This window comes from Colobus angolensis, unplaced genomic scaffold (genome assembly GCF_000951035.1).
Source record: "Colobus angolensis palliatus isolate OR3802 unplaced genomic scaffold, Cang.pa_1.0 Scaffold2, whole genome shotgun sequence".
In the NCBI taxonomy this organism is placed as follows: domain Eukaryota; kingdom Metazoa; phylum Chordata; class Mammalia; order Primates; family Cercopithecidae; genus Colobus; species Colobus angolensis.
The window spans coordinates 6,717,781-6,738,374 of NW_012115154.1; the positions used below are offsets into that span (position 1 = coordinate 6,717,781).

At 44.8% G+C, this 20,594-nt stretch overlaps 1 protein-coding gene across 1 annotated transcript in view; it reads right to left on the minus strand.

Annotated features, from left to right (window-relative positions):
- Positions 1–20,594, minus strand: part of SVOPL (SVOP-like) — a 70,830-nt gene that overhangs the window by 21,436 nt on the left and 28,800 nt on the right. The window contains exons 6-10 of the mRNA XM_011941276.1: positions 13,217–13,290; positions 11,336–11,541; positions 10,529–10,640; positions 9,125–9,206; positions 4,566–4,655 (exon numbers count right to left, since the gene is read on the minus strand). Of these exons, the coding sequence (XP_011796666.1) occupies positions 4,566–4,655; positions 9,125–9,206; positions 10,529–10,640; positions 11,336–11,541; positions 13,217–13,290 (564 nt within the window). The remainder of the gene's footprint in view (positions 1–4,565; positions 4,656–9,124; positions 9,207–10,528; positions 10,641–11,335; positions 11,542–13,216; positions 13,291–20,594) is intronic.

Genomic DNA, 20,594 nt, shown 5'->3' on the forward strand with positions numbered 1-20,594 from the left:
CTCTTGTTGCCCAGGCTGGAGTGCAATGGCGTGATCTCCACTCACCTCAACCTCCGCCTCCCCAGGTTCAAGTGATTCTCCTGCCTCAGGCTCCCGAGTAGCTGGGAATACAGGCACGCGCCACCAAACCTGGCTAATTTTATATTTTTGGTAGAGACGGGGTTTCTCCATGTTGGTCAGACTGGTCTCGAACTGCTGACCTCAGGTGATCCATCCGCCTCAGCCGCCCAAAGTGCTGGGATTACAGGTGTGGGCCACCACACCTGGCCCTGAATCTTTAATACTTTTGTAGCAAAATTTTCCTTTATTGTTTTCCTGGACTACATACTTATGACTGCTATTATTTTTTACTATCATTAGTTTCTAACAACTAAATATCTTAAAATGTTCCTATTTAAATTTTCTGGGTGGGTGAATTATTATTAATTTGTTTATTTATGAAAGAGTCTTGCTCTGTTGTCCAGGCTAGAGTGCAGTGGTGCAAACATAGCTCATCACAGCCTCAAACTCCCAGGCTCAACCAATTCTCACGCCTCAGCCTCCTGAGTAGCTGGGACTATAGGTGCATGCCATCATGCCTGGCTGAAACACTCAATTAACTAATTTATTTATTTATTCTGAGACAGAGTCTCACTTTGTCATCCAGGCTGGAGTGCAGTGTCACAATCTTGGCTCAGCGCAACCTCCGTCTCCCAGGTTCAAGAGATTCTCATGCCTCAGTCTCCCAACTAGCTGGGATTACAGATGCCCGCCACCATGCTCAGCCTAATTCTTATATTTTTAGCAGAGACAGGGTTTCACCATGTTGAACAGGCTGGTCTCGAACTCCTGGCCTCATGTGATCTGCCCACTTTGGCCTCCCAAAGTGCTGGGATTACAGGTGTGAGTTATTGCGCCCAGTCTGAAACATTCATTTTAAAAGAGACTTTTGTATTAACCTTATAGTCATTAGAATGTGTAAACATATTACTGATTAAAACGTAATCATTTTAGTTTAACTGGTTTAACAGCTTGTTTTAGGCAAAAAATAAAATGAAATAAATAAGAAGGAGAGGCAAGAAGGAAAAAAGAGAAAAAGTGGAAGAACAAGGGGAAGAATTAAGTGAAAGGAAGAACTATCTCCCAGTCCTCCCTATGGATAGCAGTGCCTCCCAGAGGGTGGCCTGCCATCAGCTGCATCAGATTTGCTGGGGATACTTAAAAATATAAGTAACTGAGGCCGGGCTCAGTGGCACACACCTGTAATCCTAGCACTTTGAAAGGCCAAGGTGGGAGGATCTTGAGCTCAGGAGTTCAAGGCCAGCCTGAGCAACACAGTGAGACCTCATCCCTACTAAAAGTAAAAAAAAAATTAGCCAGGCATGGTGGCACATGCCTGTATTCCCAGCTACTTGTGGGGCTGAGGTGGGAGGATTGCTCGAACCCAGGAAGTTGAGGCTGTAGTGAGCCCTCAACTGTACCACTGTACTCCAGCCTGGGTGACAGAGTAAGACCTTATCTTTAAGCAGGGGAGGGGGATGGAAGGAGGTAACTGATCCCCATCTACAGAATCGGCATTTGTGAGTGGAATCCAAGGATCTGTTATCAAGTTACCCTAGTAATTCTGAGAAGCACTAACGTTTGAGAAGTACCCTTAAGGGAAGTGACTAATTAGCTCATGAAAGTGACACCAAACCCTACTGTCTACTTAGAGCAGCTCACCCCATCCTAAACCGAGGCAAATATCCTAGCAGCTGACACAAAGCTTCCCAGATTCGAAACCCCCCCAATCTAAACCTGTTAAGGAAAGCAGAGCATCTTGATTGCACAGAGATTGATATAACAATACTTTCCAAAATTAAATGATTGAGAAGTATCCATTGGAATAGCATTTCACCTTGACCGTTATTGAGCATCATGATCATATGAGCTAACATTTACCGAGTGCTTACTATATGTCAAACATTGGGTTAATTGCTTTACATTTATTCATCTCATTTCATCCTTAGAGCAAAACTCTGTAGTGGGTGCTATTCTTTATCTCCACTTTAGAAATGAGGGTAATAGGCTGGGCGCAGTGGCTCACATCTGTAATCCCAGCACTTTGGGAGGCTGAGGCAGGTGGATCACCTGAGGTCAGGAGTTTGAGACCAGCCTGGCCAACGTGGCGAAATCCCATCTCTACTAAAAATACAAAAAAATTAGCCAAGAGTGGTGGTGGGTGCCTGTAATCCCAGCTACTCAGGAGGCTGAGACAGGACAATTGCTGGAACCCAGGAGGTGGAGGTTGCAGTAAGCCAAGATCATACCACTGCACTCCAGCCTGGGTGACAGCGAGAGCGAGAGCACAGAAGGAAGGAGAAAAGAAAGATGGGAAAAGAAAAGAAAAGAAAAATGAAAATAAATGAGGGGAGGGTAGCAGAGAAAGATAACTGAGAATTACAAGGAGTCGAGAATCCACGTGGGCTACAGGATGCTAAGCAGAGCAGGGCCTTATGGCCCCAGGAGACCTAGTTCCAGTTGGGTTCTTTCCTAACCCACAAACCCACCAACAGCGGCGTAGCCTCTGGGACAAATGCCCACAAATGCCCAGGGAAAATGTTCCAGGTGGTCGAGAACTCAATTCCTAATGAAAACTTGGAAAATGAACTATGCCTCAGTTCAGCCATCCAGAAATAGGGTTAATGTTTTACTACTGGCAGGGTGCAGGGGCTCACACCTGTAATCCCAACACTTTGGAAGGACAAGGCAGGAAAATGGCCTAAACCCAGGAGGTGGAGACCAGCCTGAGCAACATAGTGAGACTCCATCTCTAAAAATAAATAAATAAATAAATAGGTGTGGTGGTGCATGCCTGTAGTCCCAGCTACTGGGGAGGCCCAGGTGGGAGGATCTCTTGGGCCTGGGGGGATTGAGGCTGCAGTGAGCCATGACTGTGCCACTACACTCCAGCCTGGGCAACAAAGCGAGACCCTGTCTCTGGGGAAAAAAAAAAAAAAAAAGGACAACTTTTTTTCATCACTAGGTTCTTTTCTGATAAACGACGAAGTAAGTACTAAGGAATTTCAGAAAGCAAAAGCACCACACAAAAGGCATCCCAATTTTTCTTTAAGACAGGTAGGGATTAGCTTGGTTTCTCAGATGTTAAAAAAAAGAAAAAGTGAAAAAGACAGGTGGGGAAAACATTCCCAAGATAGTTTTTAAAAATTCGTGGTAGCAAAATCCTTGTGTTAAATGGTAGGAAATACACGTTAAAGTCTACTCAGCCCATCCCAACTCCCGTTCTCTGCAATTTCGCCTCTGCCAGCTGCGTTTATATGTAACCCGGACTGTGGGCCACAACTGAGTTAGCTCAGGCACGGACAACTGGCGAGACCTGGACCAGTGGGGGTCTCTGTCTCGGGATTCAGAGAGAACTAATCAGCATCTTCCGGAGGCCAGAGCGAAGGGTGTGTGTCTGGGATTTGTGGAGCTGCCACATGCAGGGGCAAGCACAGCACCCTGGTTCTCAGGGAGGAGGAAAGCCTGCATGCTCAGGTGGAAATGAGTGACCACAGGCACCAGACAAACAGGACAGAGCCTGGGCCCCTGTCAGTGCCCCTACTCCCAGACCAGGCTCAGACTCATTTCTGCCTTTTTTTGCTACAGCCAGGACATGTAGATTTCTGGGTTTTTTTGGTTTTTTTTTTGAGATAGAGTCTCACTCTCGCCCGGCCTAGAGTGCAGTGACGCAACCTCGGCTCACTGAAATCTCTACCTCCCGGGTTCGAGCGATTCTTGTGCCTCAGCCTCCTGAGTAGCTGGGACTACAGGCGAGCACCACCACACCCAGCTAATTTTTGTATTTTTAGTAGAGATAGGGTTTCACCATGTTGCCCAGGCTGGAACTCCTGACCTCAGGTGATCCACCCACCTTGGCCTCCAAAAGTGCTGAGATTACAGGCGTGAGCCACCGCGCCCAGGCTGGATTTCTGTTTTTTGCAGCCAAAAAAAAAAAAAAAGGACTGACATGTGCAAAGCAGCAAGGTCCATAGCCCTCTGAGGAACCACAACCCCAAGGGTCGCCATACCTGCGTCTGTTGTTTCTCCTAAAACAAGGCTCCATCCATGGCTCCAAGTCACCTTGGGATTTTATCCCAGCCTAAGCCTGGCTCACCTGTGCCCCAGTATCACCTCCCTGCACCTCAGCTGAACCTGCCCGTGCTCTCCGGCTCTGTTTTACAGCTGCCACCTGGACAACGGACCAGACAACCATTCCAACTCAGGGTTAGAGCCCACTGTCATTCAGCTGCCCAGGCTCCTCGTGTTGACCATGGTTCTCCATCTTCCCCCCATTTTAAAACGGAGCAAACCCTGAATGCAATGCAATGCAATGCAATGCATACTACTGACTGATCGCCTGAAAGCCTGGTAGCAGATTTAGCCTCTTTCTACTTAAATCCACCAAACAGCAGGGAAACAGCACCTCCGGAAAACTCATGAAGTCCACAGAAATCCTCCGTTCTGCCCTTAATCTGAAGGGTCTTGGGGTTCCTCTTTCCCCACCCCTCTCGGACTCTCTCCCACTGCAGAGTCCTCAGCTGTACCTGGGATATAAATGGCGCCACCATTGCACCAATGCGACACAGGGAGCTGCTGGTTCCCATCCCCAAAGCACGCATAGCGGTGGGGTAGACCTGCAGGGAGAGGCACAGAAAGTACCAGTCAGATAATGTCCGTCCTTCCCCGAGCCCTCCTCTTCCCTTTCCTCTCCAGGTCAGGCTTTGGAATGCATCCAGTACCAAACACAGTTACAGAATACGGAGCGGAAGGTGTTCATTTTCTCAGGTACACAACTTTGAATTTTTGGGACAATATCAGCAAAAAATAAAGACTTCAAAATTATCCTTTAAATGAGCAAATTCCAAAAATATGTTTCACTGAATATTCCAAATATAATTTTAGAAAGACAAGCTCTGGAATCAGACAGAAGAGTGCCACTTCAGAACTATAAATATATAAAAGTGATTCTACTGAATGGGAAGAAAATACTCCTCAAAGATCTGATGAAGTCTTCAATACAAATACAGCTAAAAGAATTAACCAGAGGGCCAGGTACTTGCCACACCATTCCCTGTGCTCTTATTTTTACTTCTTTCCTTTTTTAAAATTAGAGATGGGATCTTACTATGTTGGCCGCACTGGTCTTGAACATCTGGCCTCAGCAATCCTCCCACCTCAACCTCCCAAAGTGCTGGGATTAGAGGCATGAGCCACCATACCCTGGTCCCTGTGTTCTTGTTAAATTCCCTAGCCTCTTTGCTGTTGCAGAATCTTACAGCATTTTCCTTCCTTCCTTCCTTCCTTCCTTCCTTCCTTCCCTTCCTTCCCTTCCTTCCCTTCCTTCCTTTCCTTCCCTTCCTTCCTTTCCTTCCTTCCTTCCTTCCTTCCCTTCCCTTCCTTCCTTCCCTTCCCTTCCTTCCTTCCCTTCCTCCCTCCCTCCAGAGTCTCATCACTCTGTCACCCAGGCTGGAGCACAATGGTACAATTTTGGTTCACTGCAACATCCACCTTCTGGGTTCAAGCGATTCACCTGCCTCAGCCTCCCAAGTAGCTGGGATTACAGGCGTGCACCACTGCACCTGGCTAATTTTTGTATTTTTAGTTGGTTGGGGGGGGTTCTCTCCGTGTTGGCCAGGCTGGTCTTGAACCCCTGACCTTAGGTGATCTGCCAGCCTCAGCCTCCCAAAGGGTTGAGATTACAGACATGAGCCACCATGCCCAACCCTTTTTAACATTTTATTAAATTTTTATTTTATAGAGACAATGTCTCGCTATGTTGCCCAGACTGGTATCAAACTCCTGGGCTCAAGCGATCTTCCTGCCTCAGCCTCCCAAAGTGCTAGGATTACAGGTATGAGCCACCATGCCGAGCCATATTCTACTTTCTTGCTGCAACTTGTTGATATTTATAGTAAAATCTAATTGGTTTTTCATTGATTCAGAATTCTTAAAGGAACTAGAAGTTTAATAAGTCAGCAAGTCTTATTGAATAAATAGAATTGTAGGGAGAATACTTTCTAGGAAAGAATGGTTTCTCAAAATGTTGGAACATGTTCTTAGTGCTATAAAATACTGACAAAACAGGTTTACCAACTCTCTAAGGCAAAGCATGTAGCCCCCTTTCGTTGCCCACATCTTTGCCACCATCTGTCAAATGCAAAAAGCAAGATGCTTTCCGCCTCACAGGACACTGCTATATTTACAGGAGAAGGTCTGGGGGTGGAATATCTTTACGGGGAGCTTTCTTATTTTCTGAAAAATGAGGTTGCTATGACTGAAAATAATGAATTCAGGTGGCGGCTTCTTTGCTGTAATACTGATAAAGTCTTTTGTTCACATTGTGAGTCACCTGGAAGATGGAATAACAGAAAACTATCATTTTTAGTTATACATCTTTTTTGAAAAACAATATAAAAAATAAAATACTGGCCATGTGTGGTGGCTCACGCCTGTAATCCCAGCACTTTGGGAGGCCGAGGTGGGCGGATAATGATGTCAGGAGATCAAGAAAGACCATCCTGACTAACACAGTGAAACTCTGTCTCTACTGAAAATACAAAAAATTAGCCAGGTGTGGTGGTGGGCGACTGTAGTCCCAGCTACTCGGGAGGCTGAGGCAGGAGAATGGCATGAACCTGGGAGGTGGAGCTTGCGGTGAGCTGAGATCGCACCACTGCACTTCAGCCTGGGCGACAGAGCGAGACTCGGTCTCAAAAATAAATAAATAAATAAATAAATAAATAAATAAATAAATAAATAAATAAATAAATAAATAACTTAGAAATGGCCCTCAAAATGAGCAAATTCCAAAATATGTTTGTCCATCTCAAATGCAATTCTAGAAGTACACCATGTTACTCATAGATTTTTTTGGTTTATAAATTTCCAAAATAACTTTAGATTTGCTTTTGTTTTTAATTATGCAAACTTATTTTCTTAACTATGCAAAATTACTTAAAGTCAATAACTTTTTTTTTTTTTTTCTTTTTGAGACTGAGTCTGTCACCAGGCTGGAGTGCAGTGGTGTGATTTCGACTCACTGCAACCTTTGCCTCCCAGGTTCACACAATTCTCCTGCCTCAGCCACCCAAGTAGCTGGGATTACAGGCACCCGCCACCATGCCTGGATAATTTTTGCATTTTTAATAGAGATGGGGTTTCACCATGTTGGCCAGGCTGGTCTCAAACTCCTGACGTCAAGTGATCCACCTGCTTCAGCCTCCCAAAGTGCTGGGATTACAGGCGTGAGCCACTGCACCCAGCCAATTAATTTTTATTCTAGGAAATTTCATGTTGTAATTCCTTCCACTGTCCATCAAGTTCACCTTTGTTCCCCTACAGAGCTGGAGTAAAATTTATCGTCAAAAGATCTTCAAGGTAGCCCTTTTTAATAGAACTGATACTTAATCCAGTTGTCCTGTCAGCCCATAATTCTTTTATTTTGGCTTCTTTCATCTCCTTTTAATATGGATATACTGATGAAGACTTCAAAATTCACCAAAAATCTTTGGGATCTAATTTCTTCAACCAATTTACTTTAGGGTCATTTTTGGAGTAGATGGATCTGCCTCGTTCTCCATTTGATGCCCTCTGTGAATATGCGTGAGTTCAAATCATATTCATTCCTAAGCTATCACAGCTCAAGAAGAGTACGGACCTGTGGAATATGTCAATACCTTTAACCCCAGACATCACGTTTTCAAGATAAAAGCCTTTAAAACAAAAAGTCATCTTGATATAGCAAGTCAACATGAAATTGGGATACAAAATTGATATAGCTGAGATTTTCCTCATATATTATGCTTTTAAACTCTCTATTCGATAGTCCTAGAACCAAACTTTATTTTTTTTTTTAAATTTAGAGGCAGGGTCTAACTTTGCTGCCCAGGCTGGAGTAGTGGTGCTATCAGAACTCACTGCAGCCTCCAACTCCTGGGCTCAAGCAATCCTCCTGCCTCAGCCTCCCTTTCCTAAGTTGCTACAATTACAGGTGCATGCCCCCACCCCTGGCTACTTTTTAATTTTTGTGGAGATGGGGTTTTGGTTTCCTTGCCAGGCTGGTCTTGAACTCCTGGCTTCAAGTGATTATCCCACCTCAGCCTCCCAAATTCAGGGATTGCATGCATGAGCCACTGTGCCCAGCCTGGAACCAACTTTTATGGTTATCAATACTCCAATCATTTTAAAGTGTCTCAGGTATCATAATACCTCTTCTTATTTGCAGTAAAACTTATACTGAACAATGCGTTCTGGATGGCAAAAGAGGATTGATTTTTTGTACCTGTCTATAAGTCAACTTTAGATTTTGTTCATGGAACTAAATGAAGTATTATGTATAACTCAAGCATCTCATAGCTTTCTATTTTTATCTCTGTGTGGGAGAAAAAGTACTTTTCTCTGTGGGTTTAATGGTTTTTGACATGCCAAATCTTTAATCGCAATAGACTTCCCCATTTCCTGCCATGAAGCTGAAGGCAGCTGTATCCGTATCTAAAGCACTGTTTCCTGTAGCTCAATGAATGACAAAACCAGTTAAAATACTGTTAAGTTCCCTATTCAAATATTGTTTTATTTCTAGGAATATTGGTTCTTTAAAGTGGGAGGTTTATGAGGAAAACTCCAGCTACCTCAGGCAGTACCTTGCATATAGATGTATTAATTCATTAATACAGAATAAATCAAGATTATATTCAAATTTAAGCTACACGGAGCAAATAACAGATGGAGGGAAAGGAATCTTCCAAAAGAATAAAAGTGAAAAATGTATTCTGATTTCAAAAAGAGGAAGGAAATTCTACATTTGACAGCAACGTGTTGCTACCTATTACTTCTGGAAGCCTAGCGCTAGGGCAAGGAGGTGGTTTTTACATGCAAGCTATTTAAAGAAAGGAAGAAGATCCTGTCTTCCAGAGATTGGCTTTCAACAGACTGAACGGGGAAGGGGAAATTCACACCAAATAAACTTCTGGTGTCTTTTTAACAGACTGTTTTTAGAAAATCATCGAAAGTCAACAGAAACCAGGGATGCATTACCTTTGGATGGACACCCTAAGTAGCTCACCTTAGACACCCTGTTGTAAGCAAGCCCTGCATGAGAACTCACCTCAGCTGTGTAAATGTAGATAGTGTTGAAGTTTGCAGCTACCAGAGCCCTCAGCATGAAGAGGAAGCCAATCAGGCCCGCACTAGAAAACAGGAAGCGGAGAGAAATTATAAAAGGCAGCATGGAGGACCACCTCCCGTGGCTCAATTCCAAGGGCACTGCGGATGATAAGACACACCCACAGATAACTCAGAAACTGAGGGAGGTGCTGCTTCTCAGCTGGCCTGATTGTGGGGTCCTTAAGCAAGCCTCCTTCCAATCTTACTCCCCGCTGCCCTCTCCTTTCCCCAGTGCTGCCATTCACCCTGGCCCCTCACATTAGCATACCTGCTGGGCACGGTGGCTCACACCTGTAATCCGTGCACTTTGAGAGGCCGAGGGAGCTAGATCACTTGAGGCCAGGAGTTCAAGACTAGCCTCAGCAACATAGTAAGACTCTTTTTTTTTTCTTTATTTTTTTAAGACAGAGTCTGGCTCTGTTACCCAACCTGGGGTGCGGTGGCACGATCATGGCTCACTGCAGCCTCAGCCTCTCAGGTTCAAGTGATCCTCCCACCTCAGCCTCTTGGGTAGCTGGGACTATAGGCATCAACAACCACACTCAGCTAATTTTTGTATTTTTTGTAGAGATGGGGTTTTGCCATGTTGTCCAAGCTGATCTTGAACTCCTGGGCTCAAGTGATCTACTCGCCTCAGCCTCCCAAATTTCTGAGATTACTGGTATGAGCCACCAAATTTTTTTTTCAATTGACCCAGCATGGTGGTGTGTGCCTGTGATCCTAGCTACTCAAGAGGCAGAGGCAGGAGGATGGCTTGAGCCCAGGAGTTAGAGGCTGCAGTGAGCTGAGATCGCATTACTGCATTCCAGCCTGGGTGACAAGGTGAGAGACCCTGTCTCAAAGAAAAAAAAAAAAAAAAAAATTAGCACACCTGCTGCTACCATCCCCTGGAAAACAGTGCAGAGAACTTGCAGAATAAATGGTACATATCAGAGCTCAGGTCACTCCAGGACTGCAAATTAAGAGTGAAATGAGCAGAAGGCACAAATAAGCACACTGTCTGTATTACTAAACTTTCTTGGCACTGGTTCAAATAATGTGATAAACAACCAGAGTCCCGATTCTCCAGGAAGCACTACATAACGATCCTCAATGTTTTGGTAGGTAAAGTGAGTACACGATCATTGGCACCTATTATCCTGTGATAGCTGGAGGAAGATGGGGTCTGTAGGAAGAGGGATGCGGGTAGTAGGGAACAGACAAGACCATTCTAGTCAAACAAGCAGCCCATTCTCCACTCTCCTGGGTGAAAGGGACTTGTCCCTGAAACTACTGAACACCATGGGTCAGGAGACTCCATTTAGAAACCACTGCAAAAAACCTGAAGCAACTAAACAGAAAATACCTTGAAGTGCAAATGTTGAGGAGAAGGAAGAATAAAGCCGTGCATCCCATGGTAATGGAAAGGCTCAGCCGTCTTCCCAGGAAATTGATGCCCAGGATATTTAAAGGATTCACTAGAAAGCAAACAGTAAAGATAATTTCTGGAACCTTGGAAGGCAAGTGGCATATTGCAACACTGGCATGGATTCATCCTTGTCGTTTCAGAAAGAAGCAACATCATCCAAACCTCATGAGTATTCCAGCCAAAATCCAGTCACGTTGTCATCAATTTCAAGACTTTTTACATATACTTTACCCACGTGGGTCCAGGAATTATAAGCACTGGTGCCCAGGATATTTATTATATCATGCAGGTCTATTGTAGATTGCCAGCTTGCCAGGCCTATATTTTAAGTGTTTTATATGTTTTCATCAAATTCAAGGTGCCTTTGATTTTTTTTCATCGGCTCAATTTAACATTCAGCCATTGATTTTTAAGTACCATCATTTTATGTCTACTAAAATAGAAATAATGCTGTCAATTGCAATCTAACAAGCCATTGTAAGCCACATTCCAATTTCACAGATGTTAAAATGTAAGGGCGAAAAAAACACCTTACAATTGATAGAATACAGCACTTCAAAGCTCTACTCCTCCAGACTTCTCTTGCCAACACCAATCCAAATTAGAGATTCTTCAGCACTACTTTGTGGCTTACTCAGTTCTGCTAGGCAGGAGCAGCATCGCAGCATCACACTTCTCTCAGCTAAGACTCAAGTGCACATACACCACCGAAGACAGAGAACCGACATGCAGAGGGACACTCACGAGCGACTTCACCGACGGTGCTGATGATCATGGTCCGATAGTCAGAGGGTGCAAACATGTGGCAGTAGCAGGGGCTCTGGCTCTCCCCTGAGTCGCCCCCAGTCACCGTCACCTCAGAGTCTGCCTTCGAACCACAGACCAGGTCCCGCTCCAGCAGCTCAGCACTGGCCAGGATAACCCCATAGTAGGCAAAAGAGATTCCGAGCCTGGAAGTGGGAAAAGAACGTCACTAGCAAACGCTGACACCAGACCTGAAGGATGAGTGGGGAGGGGACACCAAGTGGAACGTGCAGCATGTGGAAAGCAAAGAGAGCAGAAAGTCAGGCTCAGATGCCACACAGAGCATTCGTGGAAGTGTCTCTTACACATCATACAGATGCACACATGCCTGTTGGGTGTAAATCTACGAGTGGAATTGCTGGGCCATAGTACACACATACTTCCAGCTGTAATAGAGACCTCCAGTTTTTCAAAGTGGCTGTACTAATTTGAACTCCAGTCAGCTGTGTATGAAAATTCCAGTTACTTTGCCTCCTTCTCAACCCTTGGTATTGTCAGTTTTTCATTTTAGCCATTCTCTTGGACTGGCGGATTTGTAATGGTATCTTGTTGGGTTTTAATTTGCATTTCCCTGGTGACTTTAAGGTTGAGCATGTTTTGATGTGTTTATCTGGTACACATTTTTGGTGAAGTGCCTGTTCAAGTCTCTTGCCTATTTCTAAATTGGGCTGTTGGCCGGGCATGGTGGCTCATGCCTGTCATCCCAGCACTTTGGGAGGTTAAGGCAGGAAGATTGCTTGAGGCCAGGAGTTTCAGACCAGCCTGGGCAACAAAGCAAGATTCATTCTACAAAAGCAAAATAAAATAAATTTTAAAACTTAAAAAAAATTTTTAAAAACTTAAATAAACTGAGTTGTCTATTTTTTCCTGTTAAAAAAAATTATATGTCTAATATATAGCATATTTTATGTGTGTGTGTGTGTGTGTGTATATAATTTGCTGGAAATATACATTGCAAATTTCTTCTTCCCATGGATGGCTTACCTTTCAAGTTCTTCATGATTTTTTTTTTTTTTTTTTTTTGAGGCAAAGTTTCATTCCGTCACCCAGGCTTGAGTGCAGTGACACAATCTTGGCTCACTGCAACCTCCACCTCCTGGGTTCAAGCGATTCTCTTGCCTCAGCCTCCCAAGTAGCTGGGATTACAGACACCCACCACCACACCCAGCTAATTTTTTTGTATTTTTAGTGGAAACAGGGTTTCTCCATGTTGGCCAGGCTGGTCTTGAACTCCTGACCTCAGGTGATCTGCCCGTCTCAGTTTCCCAAAGTGCTGAGATTATAGGCGTGAGCTACCACACCCAGCCTTCTTCATGATATCTTGACACTGTTCCTAAATTCCTAATTTAATGTATTAAAACTCATCAATCTTTTCCTTTATAGTTAGCAGGTTTTCATCCTGTTTAGAAAATCTTTGCTAACTCAAGGTCACGCTGCAGAGAAATGAAACAGAGGGTACCACAAGAGTCTATACCATTGGACTTGATGATTGGTGACTTCAAAGGACAAGTTTCTGTCATGTGGTGAGGAAAAAGACCAGGCTACAAAAGTTAGGAAGTGAGCTCATATGCTCATATGCTCATAAGAAAAATTTTAAAATTGGTTGAAGACAATTAGGGATTTTTCCTCTATCTGTCTATGTATCTATTTACTTATTTAGTGGTAGTGGTGTTTGTAGAATGACAAGACATTGCTCGTCTTTGTAACATTTGGAGTTGGTCTTATGTTTTTCTCCCCAGTGGCACTCACGTAGATTTACTTAAATAGGCTTCCTCCCAGTGCCTCTATTTAAAACTAGTTTTGAAATAATTACACTCTTACCATATGACCCAGATCTGTAACGTGGTCCGTAAATATTTAGCATCCAATAGGTCTGCAAATCTTCCTCTTTTTTCCTGGGGCAATGAAAAGAGGGAGACAGAATATACTCAGCAGGTTAAGGATGAACGAAAGTTTCCACTGTTTTCGATCATGGAAGATGAGAATCAGATTGGAGCATGGTGGCCTGGGATAACCACTCCGCTCCTGTGAGTACAGCTGACACAAACCCAGAGATAATTGCTTTAAACACATCTGTCTCAGCCAGAGCTGTCTTTTGGCTTTTTCTTATCATTGACAATTACCGAAGCTCACTGAACTTAAGATCCTAACCTTTTGCTCTTCCTCTGCTCACCAGCACTGGTGCGGGGGTGGGGAGGGTAGGAGGACACATGCAAAGTAACTGTGAAACTGATGAGAGATTCTTCTAAAATTAGCATTAAAACGAAAACTCTTATGTTAAAAGAATATGAGACTTGTTAAGAAAACAACGGCATAAAGTTGAAAAAGGACAGAATGCCTAATTTCTTTTTCTGTCTCTAAGGGGTGTAGTTAGCAAAAGTTCTTGTCCATAGTACCTATGGATAAAAAAATACCTTTGGATAAAAATAAGTAAGAATGGGCTGGGTGTGGTGGCTCATGCCTGTAATCCTAGCACTTTGGGAGGCCGAGGCAGGTGGATCACCTGAGGTCGGGAGGTCGAGACCAGCCTGACAAACATGGCGGAAGCCCGTCTCAACTAAAAAAACAAAAAGTAGCCGGGCGTGGTGGAGCATGCCTGTAATCCCAGCTACTTGGGAGGCTGAGGCAGGAGAATCGCTTGAACCCAGGAGGCGGAGGTAGCAGAGAGCCGAGATCACGCCATTGCACTCCAGTCTGGGCAACAAGAGTGAAACTCCGTCTCAAAAAAAGAGAAAAAAAAAAAACAAGGAAGAGTTACCTGATGACACAGTAATCGATTTTTATGTAAAGCTGGGAATGCTTCAGATGAGGGCACGCCATTGAAAACCAACAGCTCTTTTCTCAGAAATAGACCTGGGATTACAGGCTCTTTCTAGAGACACCGGGAATGTGGTCCTTGGGTGCCCCAGATTTTGTTGTCACAGAAAGAGTTTGAAGGTAACTTAGAGGCCTTTTGCTCCAATCGTTAATTTTTAATTTTTGTGGGGCACATAGTAGGTATGTCTATTTATGGGGTACATGAGCTGTTTCGATACAGCTCATGAAATAAGCACATCATGGAAAATGGGGTATCCATCCCCTCAAGCATCTATCCTTCAAGTTACAAACAACCCAATTATGTACCTCAAGTTATTCTAAAATGTACAATTATTATTAACTATACTCACTGTTTTGCTATCAAATAGTAAGTCTTATTCTATTTTTTCTGGCACACATTAACCATCCCCACCTCCTCTTATCCTTCCACTACTCTTCCCAATCTGACCAAGATCCGCTGCACATTCCTGCATCTGGTCTCAGTGCACATCTCCTGGGGCCTGCAGTGCCCTCGCCCTTCCCCAAAGGCTTTTTTCCCTTTTTTTTTCTTTGAGGAGTCTCACTCTGTCACCTGGGCTGGAGTGCAGTGGCGTGATCTTGGCTCACTGCAACCTCCGCCTCCCAAGTTCAAGCGATTCTTGTGCTTCAGTTTCCCGAGTAGCTGGGACTACAGATGTGCACAAAATCGCCCAGCTAATTTTTGTAATTTTAGTAGAGACGGGGTTTTACCATGTTGCCCAGGCTGGTGTTGAACTCCTGACTTCAGGTGATCCACCTGCCTTGGCTTCCCAAAGTGTTTAGATTACAGGCATGAGCCACCACGCCTGGCAGGCTCACTCTCCTTTTAGTGTTCAGTTTATGTCCCATTTATCCCCCGAAGTGGCTCAGACTGCCATGGCTCAGTCCCTTCTGCTCTGATCACACACACTCACCTACACCCCACCTGGTTCTAAGCATCTGGGCTCTGTTATTTATTCCTTCATATGTGATGCTCATTTCATTAACCAGATTGTAAGATTGTGACCAGACCGAAGGCAGGGTCTACTGCCAGTAGCTCTGGGCCTTGCTCAAGAGATGACTGTGGAGGGCAGGATGTGGTGGTTCACGCCTGTGATCCCAGCACTTTGGGAGGCTGAGACAGGTAGATCACCTGAGGTCAGGGGTTCAAGACCAGCCTGGCCAACATGGTAAAACCCCATCTCTACTAAAAATACAAAAAATTTAGCCAGGTGTGATGGCATGCACCTGTAATCCCAGCTGCTCGGGAGGCTAAGGCAGGAGAATCATTTGAACCCGGGAGGTGGAGGTTGCAGTGAACCAGGATCACACCACTGCCCTCTGGCCTGGGTGACAAGAGCAAGACTCCATCTCAAAAAAAAGAGATGACTGTGAAGAAGATCACTTAAGGGGCATGACAGATGGAGGCCACAAGCTGAAGGCTTAAGAAAAGTAGAGAGGAGGAGGAAGAGGGGGCAGAAGGATGGAAGAGGGAAGGTGAAGAATGGGGGATGGAGAAGGTGGAGGGAGAGGTGAGGTAGGAGAGGAAAAGCAGAGGAAGTAGGATGTAGAGGGAGGAGGTCAGACAGAGGAGCCAGGGGTGGAAAGGAAGGATGGAGAATGTGCAGGGAAGATGGGAGATAGGGGATTGTGGAGGGAGGATGGCGGAGGGAGGAAAAAGGAGGAGGAAAGAGGAGAGATAACTTATTTCTGACCTCAGTGCTCTTCAGTCCTGGAGTTCCAACTACTGCATTCAGTTCACAAAGCACATGCCAAAAACAGTTGTACTCAGCTATCTTATCATCTTACAGCTATCCGTGGTTTTGAGTTAATTATCTCTGCTAAGATTTTTTCTTTTTGCAACTATTTTTATTGTTTACACTATTGACAATCAGAATTTTACAGCCACCTTAAGATTATGTTCTAGTCTCTATAAACCATAATAGCTTCCTTCTTTTAATCATAGTTGCCTAGCAACTAGTTCATCCTCCTACCCTGCTTCGCTGGGTAAGATGTGATTGTCAGTATCTCAGTAGGAAGGAAGGAGGGAGCTGACGCTGTAATAGTAGCTTTCTGAACTCCAAACCCATAAGAGTGTATTTCCAATATTTAAAAGTAAAATAGTATAATGGAATCATTCTGAATCCTTTGGAAGAAAATTGGGGTTTCTTGTTTAGTATGGTTTGGTTATTTGTCCCCTCCAAGTCTCAAGTTGAAATGTGATCCCCAGTGTCGGGGGTGGAGCTTTATGGGAGGAATTTTGGTCATGGGGGCGGATCCCTCATGAAGGGCTTGGTGCCCTCCCTGCAGGAATGAGTGAGCTCTCACTCTACGGGTTCATGCGACAGCTGGTTTAAAAGAGCCTGGCACCTCTCTTGCTCCCTCTCTCACCATGTAACGTGCCTGCTCCCTGTTCACTTTCTGTCATGAGTAGAGGCTTCCTGAGGCCTCACCAGAAGCCCTGCAGAGGCTGGTGCCATGCTTATACAGTCTGCAGAACCATGAGCCAAATAAACCTCTTTTAACAGTTACCCAGTCTCAGGTATTCCTTTATAGCAATGCAAAATGAACAGACGCAGTTCTCCAGGATTATCATTAGGTTTTGAGATACATATAATAACGGGGGCAACACTCCACAGAAGCAAGTGAGAATACCTTACCAAAATACAATGATGAATATGGGGAAGGTTTGGCATACCGAATGCTCACGATATTTCCATTACTATGGAGCACACGCCACCTCACTCTTAAAATTCAGGCCAGATGGTAGTGGGATTCAAGACTTTTGTCATCAGTGATGTCCTCGGCAACCAATCAGGAACACCCAGGGCAGCCCACCTCTTGCCTGTGTGTAGGACACTCGGACATCACTTGTCCCATGGCGGCTACAGGATCCTGAGAATGCAAAGATTCAGGGCATGGGTAGCACTGCTGGTATGGACCCATCTCAGACACAGAGCATGAGCTGAGGGCAGAAGAGCCTTTCCCATGGTCCTGCCTGCCCCAGCAAGGTTGTGCACCAGCAGCTTTTCTCTGTACCTCCTGGTCTCCCTGTTATGCATTCATTCCCTGCCTTGGCGTTGACGCCATCTCATTCTACCAGATGTCTAGCATCCTTGGATCCTGTCCTTCCTCATCCTATCAAAATCTGGGGGTCTGGTGTGGTGGCTCATACCTATTATCCCAGCACTTTGGGAGGCAGAGATGAGAGGACTGCTTGAGGCCAGGATTTGAGACCAGCCTAAGCAACATAGCAAGACCTCATCTCTACTAAAAAGTAAGAAAATTAAGGCCAGGCACAGTGGCTCATGTCTGTAATCCCAGCACTTTGGAAGACCTCATCTCTATTAAAAAGTAAGAAAATTAAGGCACAGTGGCTCATGTCTGTAATCCCAGCACTTTGGGAGGCCAAGGTGGGAGGATCAGTTGGGGCCAGAAATTTAAGACCAGCCTGGGCCAGTGAGACCCTTTTGCAACAGAATAATTAAAAAAAAAAAAAAAATTAGCCAGATGTGGTGGTGTGCACCCATGGTCCCAGCTATTCAGGAGGCAGAGGCAAGAGGATCACTTGAGCTCAGCAGGTTGAGGCTGTAATGCGCTGAGGTCACACCACTGCACTCCAGCTTGGATGACAGAACAAGACCCTGTCTTTTAAAAAAACAAGTAAATAAAAATGAAAAAATTAGCCAGGCATGGTGGCACATGCCTGCAATTTCAACTACTTTGGAGGCTGAGGTAGGAGGATTGCTTGAGCCCAGGAGTTCAAGACCAGCCTGGGCAACATGTCAAAATCCTGTCTCTACAAAAAAATTGTACAAAAATAGCCAGGCGTGGTGGCACACACCTGTAGTTTTAGCTACTCAGGAGCTTAGGCAGGAGGATTGCTTGAGCCCAGGAGGTCAAGGCTGCAGTGAGCCAAGATCGCACCACTGCACTGCAGCCTGGGTGACAGAGCAAGATCCTGTCTCAGAACTTTTTAAAAAAGTTAATATGGGCCGGATGCAGTGGCTTATGCCTGTAATCCCAGCACTTTGGGAGGCCAAGGCAGGTGGATCACCTGAGGTCGGGAGTTTGAGACCAGCCTAACCAACATGGAGAAACCCCGTCTCTACTAAAAACACAAAATTAGACGTGTGTGGTGGCGCATGCCTGTAATCCCAGCTACTTGGGAGGCTGAGGCAGGAGAATCACTTGAACCCAGGAAGCAGTGGTTGCAGTGAGCCAAGATTGCACCATTGTACTCCAGCCGGGACGACAAGAGCAAAACCGTCTCAGAAAAAAAAAAAAAAGTTAATGTGGTAAATTTTTTGTTATGTATATTTTGCCACAATGAAAAGACTCAAAAGGGGAAACCAAAGCTGGTTGGAGGAGGAAAATGAGGAGTTCTGCTTTATTTTACTCTTCTTTTGCTTTTTGAATAGAGATGGGGGTAGGGTCATGATATATTGCCCAGGCTGGTCTCGAACTTCTGGCCTCAAGCAACGCTCCTGCCCCAGCCTCCCAAAGGAATGGAATTAGTGAACCACTAATTCACTAATGGTGGTTCCACCACACCTGGCCAGGAGTTTTGTTTTAAACTTGATAAATATGAGATTTATACGCTTGTCAACTCCAAGAATAAATGTCCTATGGAGAGAGAAAGGTAGGGAGGTGGATGTACCCAGGAACCAGGGATGAACACGTGGAGATGGTGAAGTCTTGCAGTTAGTTTAGGTCACACGCATGCCCAAATGTGCCCAATACTCATGTTAAAAATGCTTCTTGCTGTTCTCCAGGGAAATGGCTTCTTCAACCAATTCACAAGAAATTCTATCAAAATGGGTGCCATTTAGCAATCAAGAAATTGGCAACTGCTGTTAAGAGTTATAAAGCTATAAAAATATTTCAGAGAGGCCGGGCGCGGTGGCTCAAGCCTATAATCCCAGCACTTTGGGAGGCCGAGACGGGCGGATCACGAGGTCAGGAGATCGAGACCACCCTGGCTAACATGGTGAAACCCCGTCTCTACTAAAAAATACAAAAGGCGAGCTGGGCGAGGTGGCAGGCGCCTGTAGTCCCAGCTACTCGGGAGGCTGAGGCAGGAGAATGGTGTAAACCCGGGAGGCGGAGCTTGCAGTGAGCTGAGATCCGGCCACTGCACTCCAGCCTAGACGGCAGAGCGAGACTCCGTCTCAAAAAAAATTTCAGAGAACCACCACAAAAGTGAGCCATACAACACAGAAAATAAAAGTGATGAATCTGATAGAAAAATATATATATTTTTTTGAAACAGAGTCTCACTCTGTCACCAGGGCTGGAGTACAGTGGTGCGATCTCAGCTCACTGCAACCTCCACCTCCAAGATGCAAGCGATTCTCCTGCCTCAGCCTCCTGAGTAGCTGGGAATAGCTGGGACTACAGGCACGCACCACTATGCCCAGCTAATTTTTTGTATTTTTAGTAGAAATGGGGTTTCACCATGTTGGCTAGGCTGGTCTCAAACTCCTGACCTTGTGATTTGCCCGCCTCGGCCTTCCAAAGTGCTGGGATTACAGGCATGAGCCACCGTGCTTGGCCAAAAAATAATTTTTAAAATTTCATCTATAAAATAATTTTTTAAAACAAAGTGGATAGGAATACATTTCTATAAGCAACGTGCAGTACTGACATTAGTTATAAAATGCTAAGAAAAATAAAAAGAAATAAATGGGGAAATATACTTACAGCAGGACAAGAATACTCAGTATTATAAAGATACTGATTCTTACTACATTATTAGCCTATAATGTCAACAAAATCTCAAACTCTCATAGGATTTATTTATTTATTTATTTATTTATTTATTTTTGAGACAGAGTTTCATGGTGTTGCCCAGGCGGGAGTGCAGTGGCGTAATCTTGGCTCACTGCAACCTCCACCTCCTGAGTTCAAGCGATTCTCGTGCCTCAGCCTCTCAAGTAGCTGGGATTACAGGCGTCTGCCACCAAACCTGGCTAGTTTTTGTATTTTTAGTAAAGACAGGGTTTCATCATGTTGGCCAGGCTGGTCTCGAACTCTTAGCCTGAGGTGACCCACCTGCCTCAGCCTCCCAAAGTACTGGGATTACAGGTGTGAGCCACCATACCCGGCCAGATTTGATTTGATATGATTTATTTTATTTATTTATTTATTTATTTTGAGACAGAGTCTCGCTCTGTCGCCCAGGCTGAAGTGCAGTGGTCAGATCTCAGCTCACTGCAAGCTCTGCCTCCCGGGTTTATGCCATTCTCCTGCCTCAGCCTCCACAGTAGCTGGGACTACAGGCACCCGCCACCTCGCCTGGCTAGGTTTTTGTATTTTTTTAGTAGAGATGGGGTTTCACTGTGTTAGCCAGGATGGTCTCGATCTCCTCGTAATCCACCCGTCT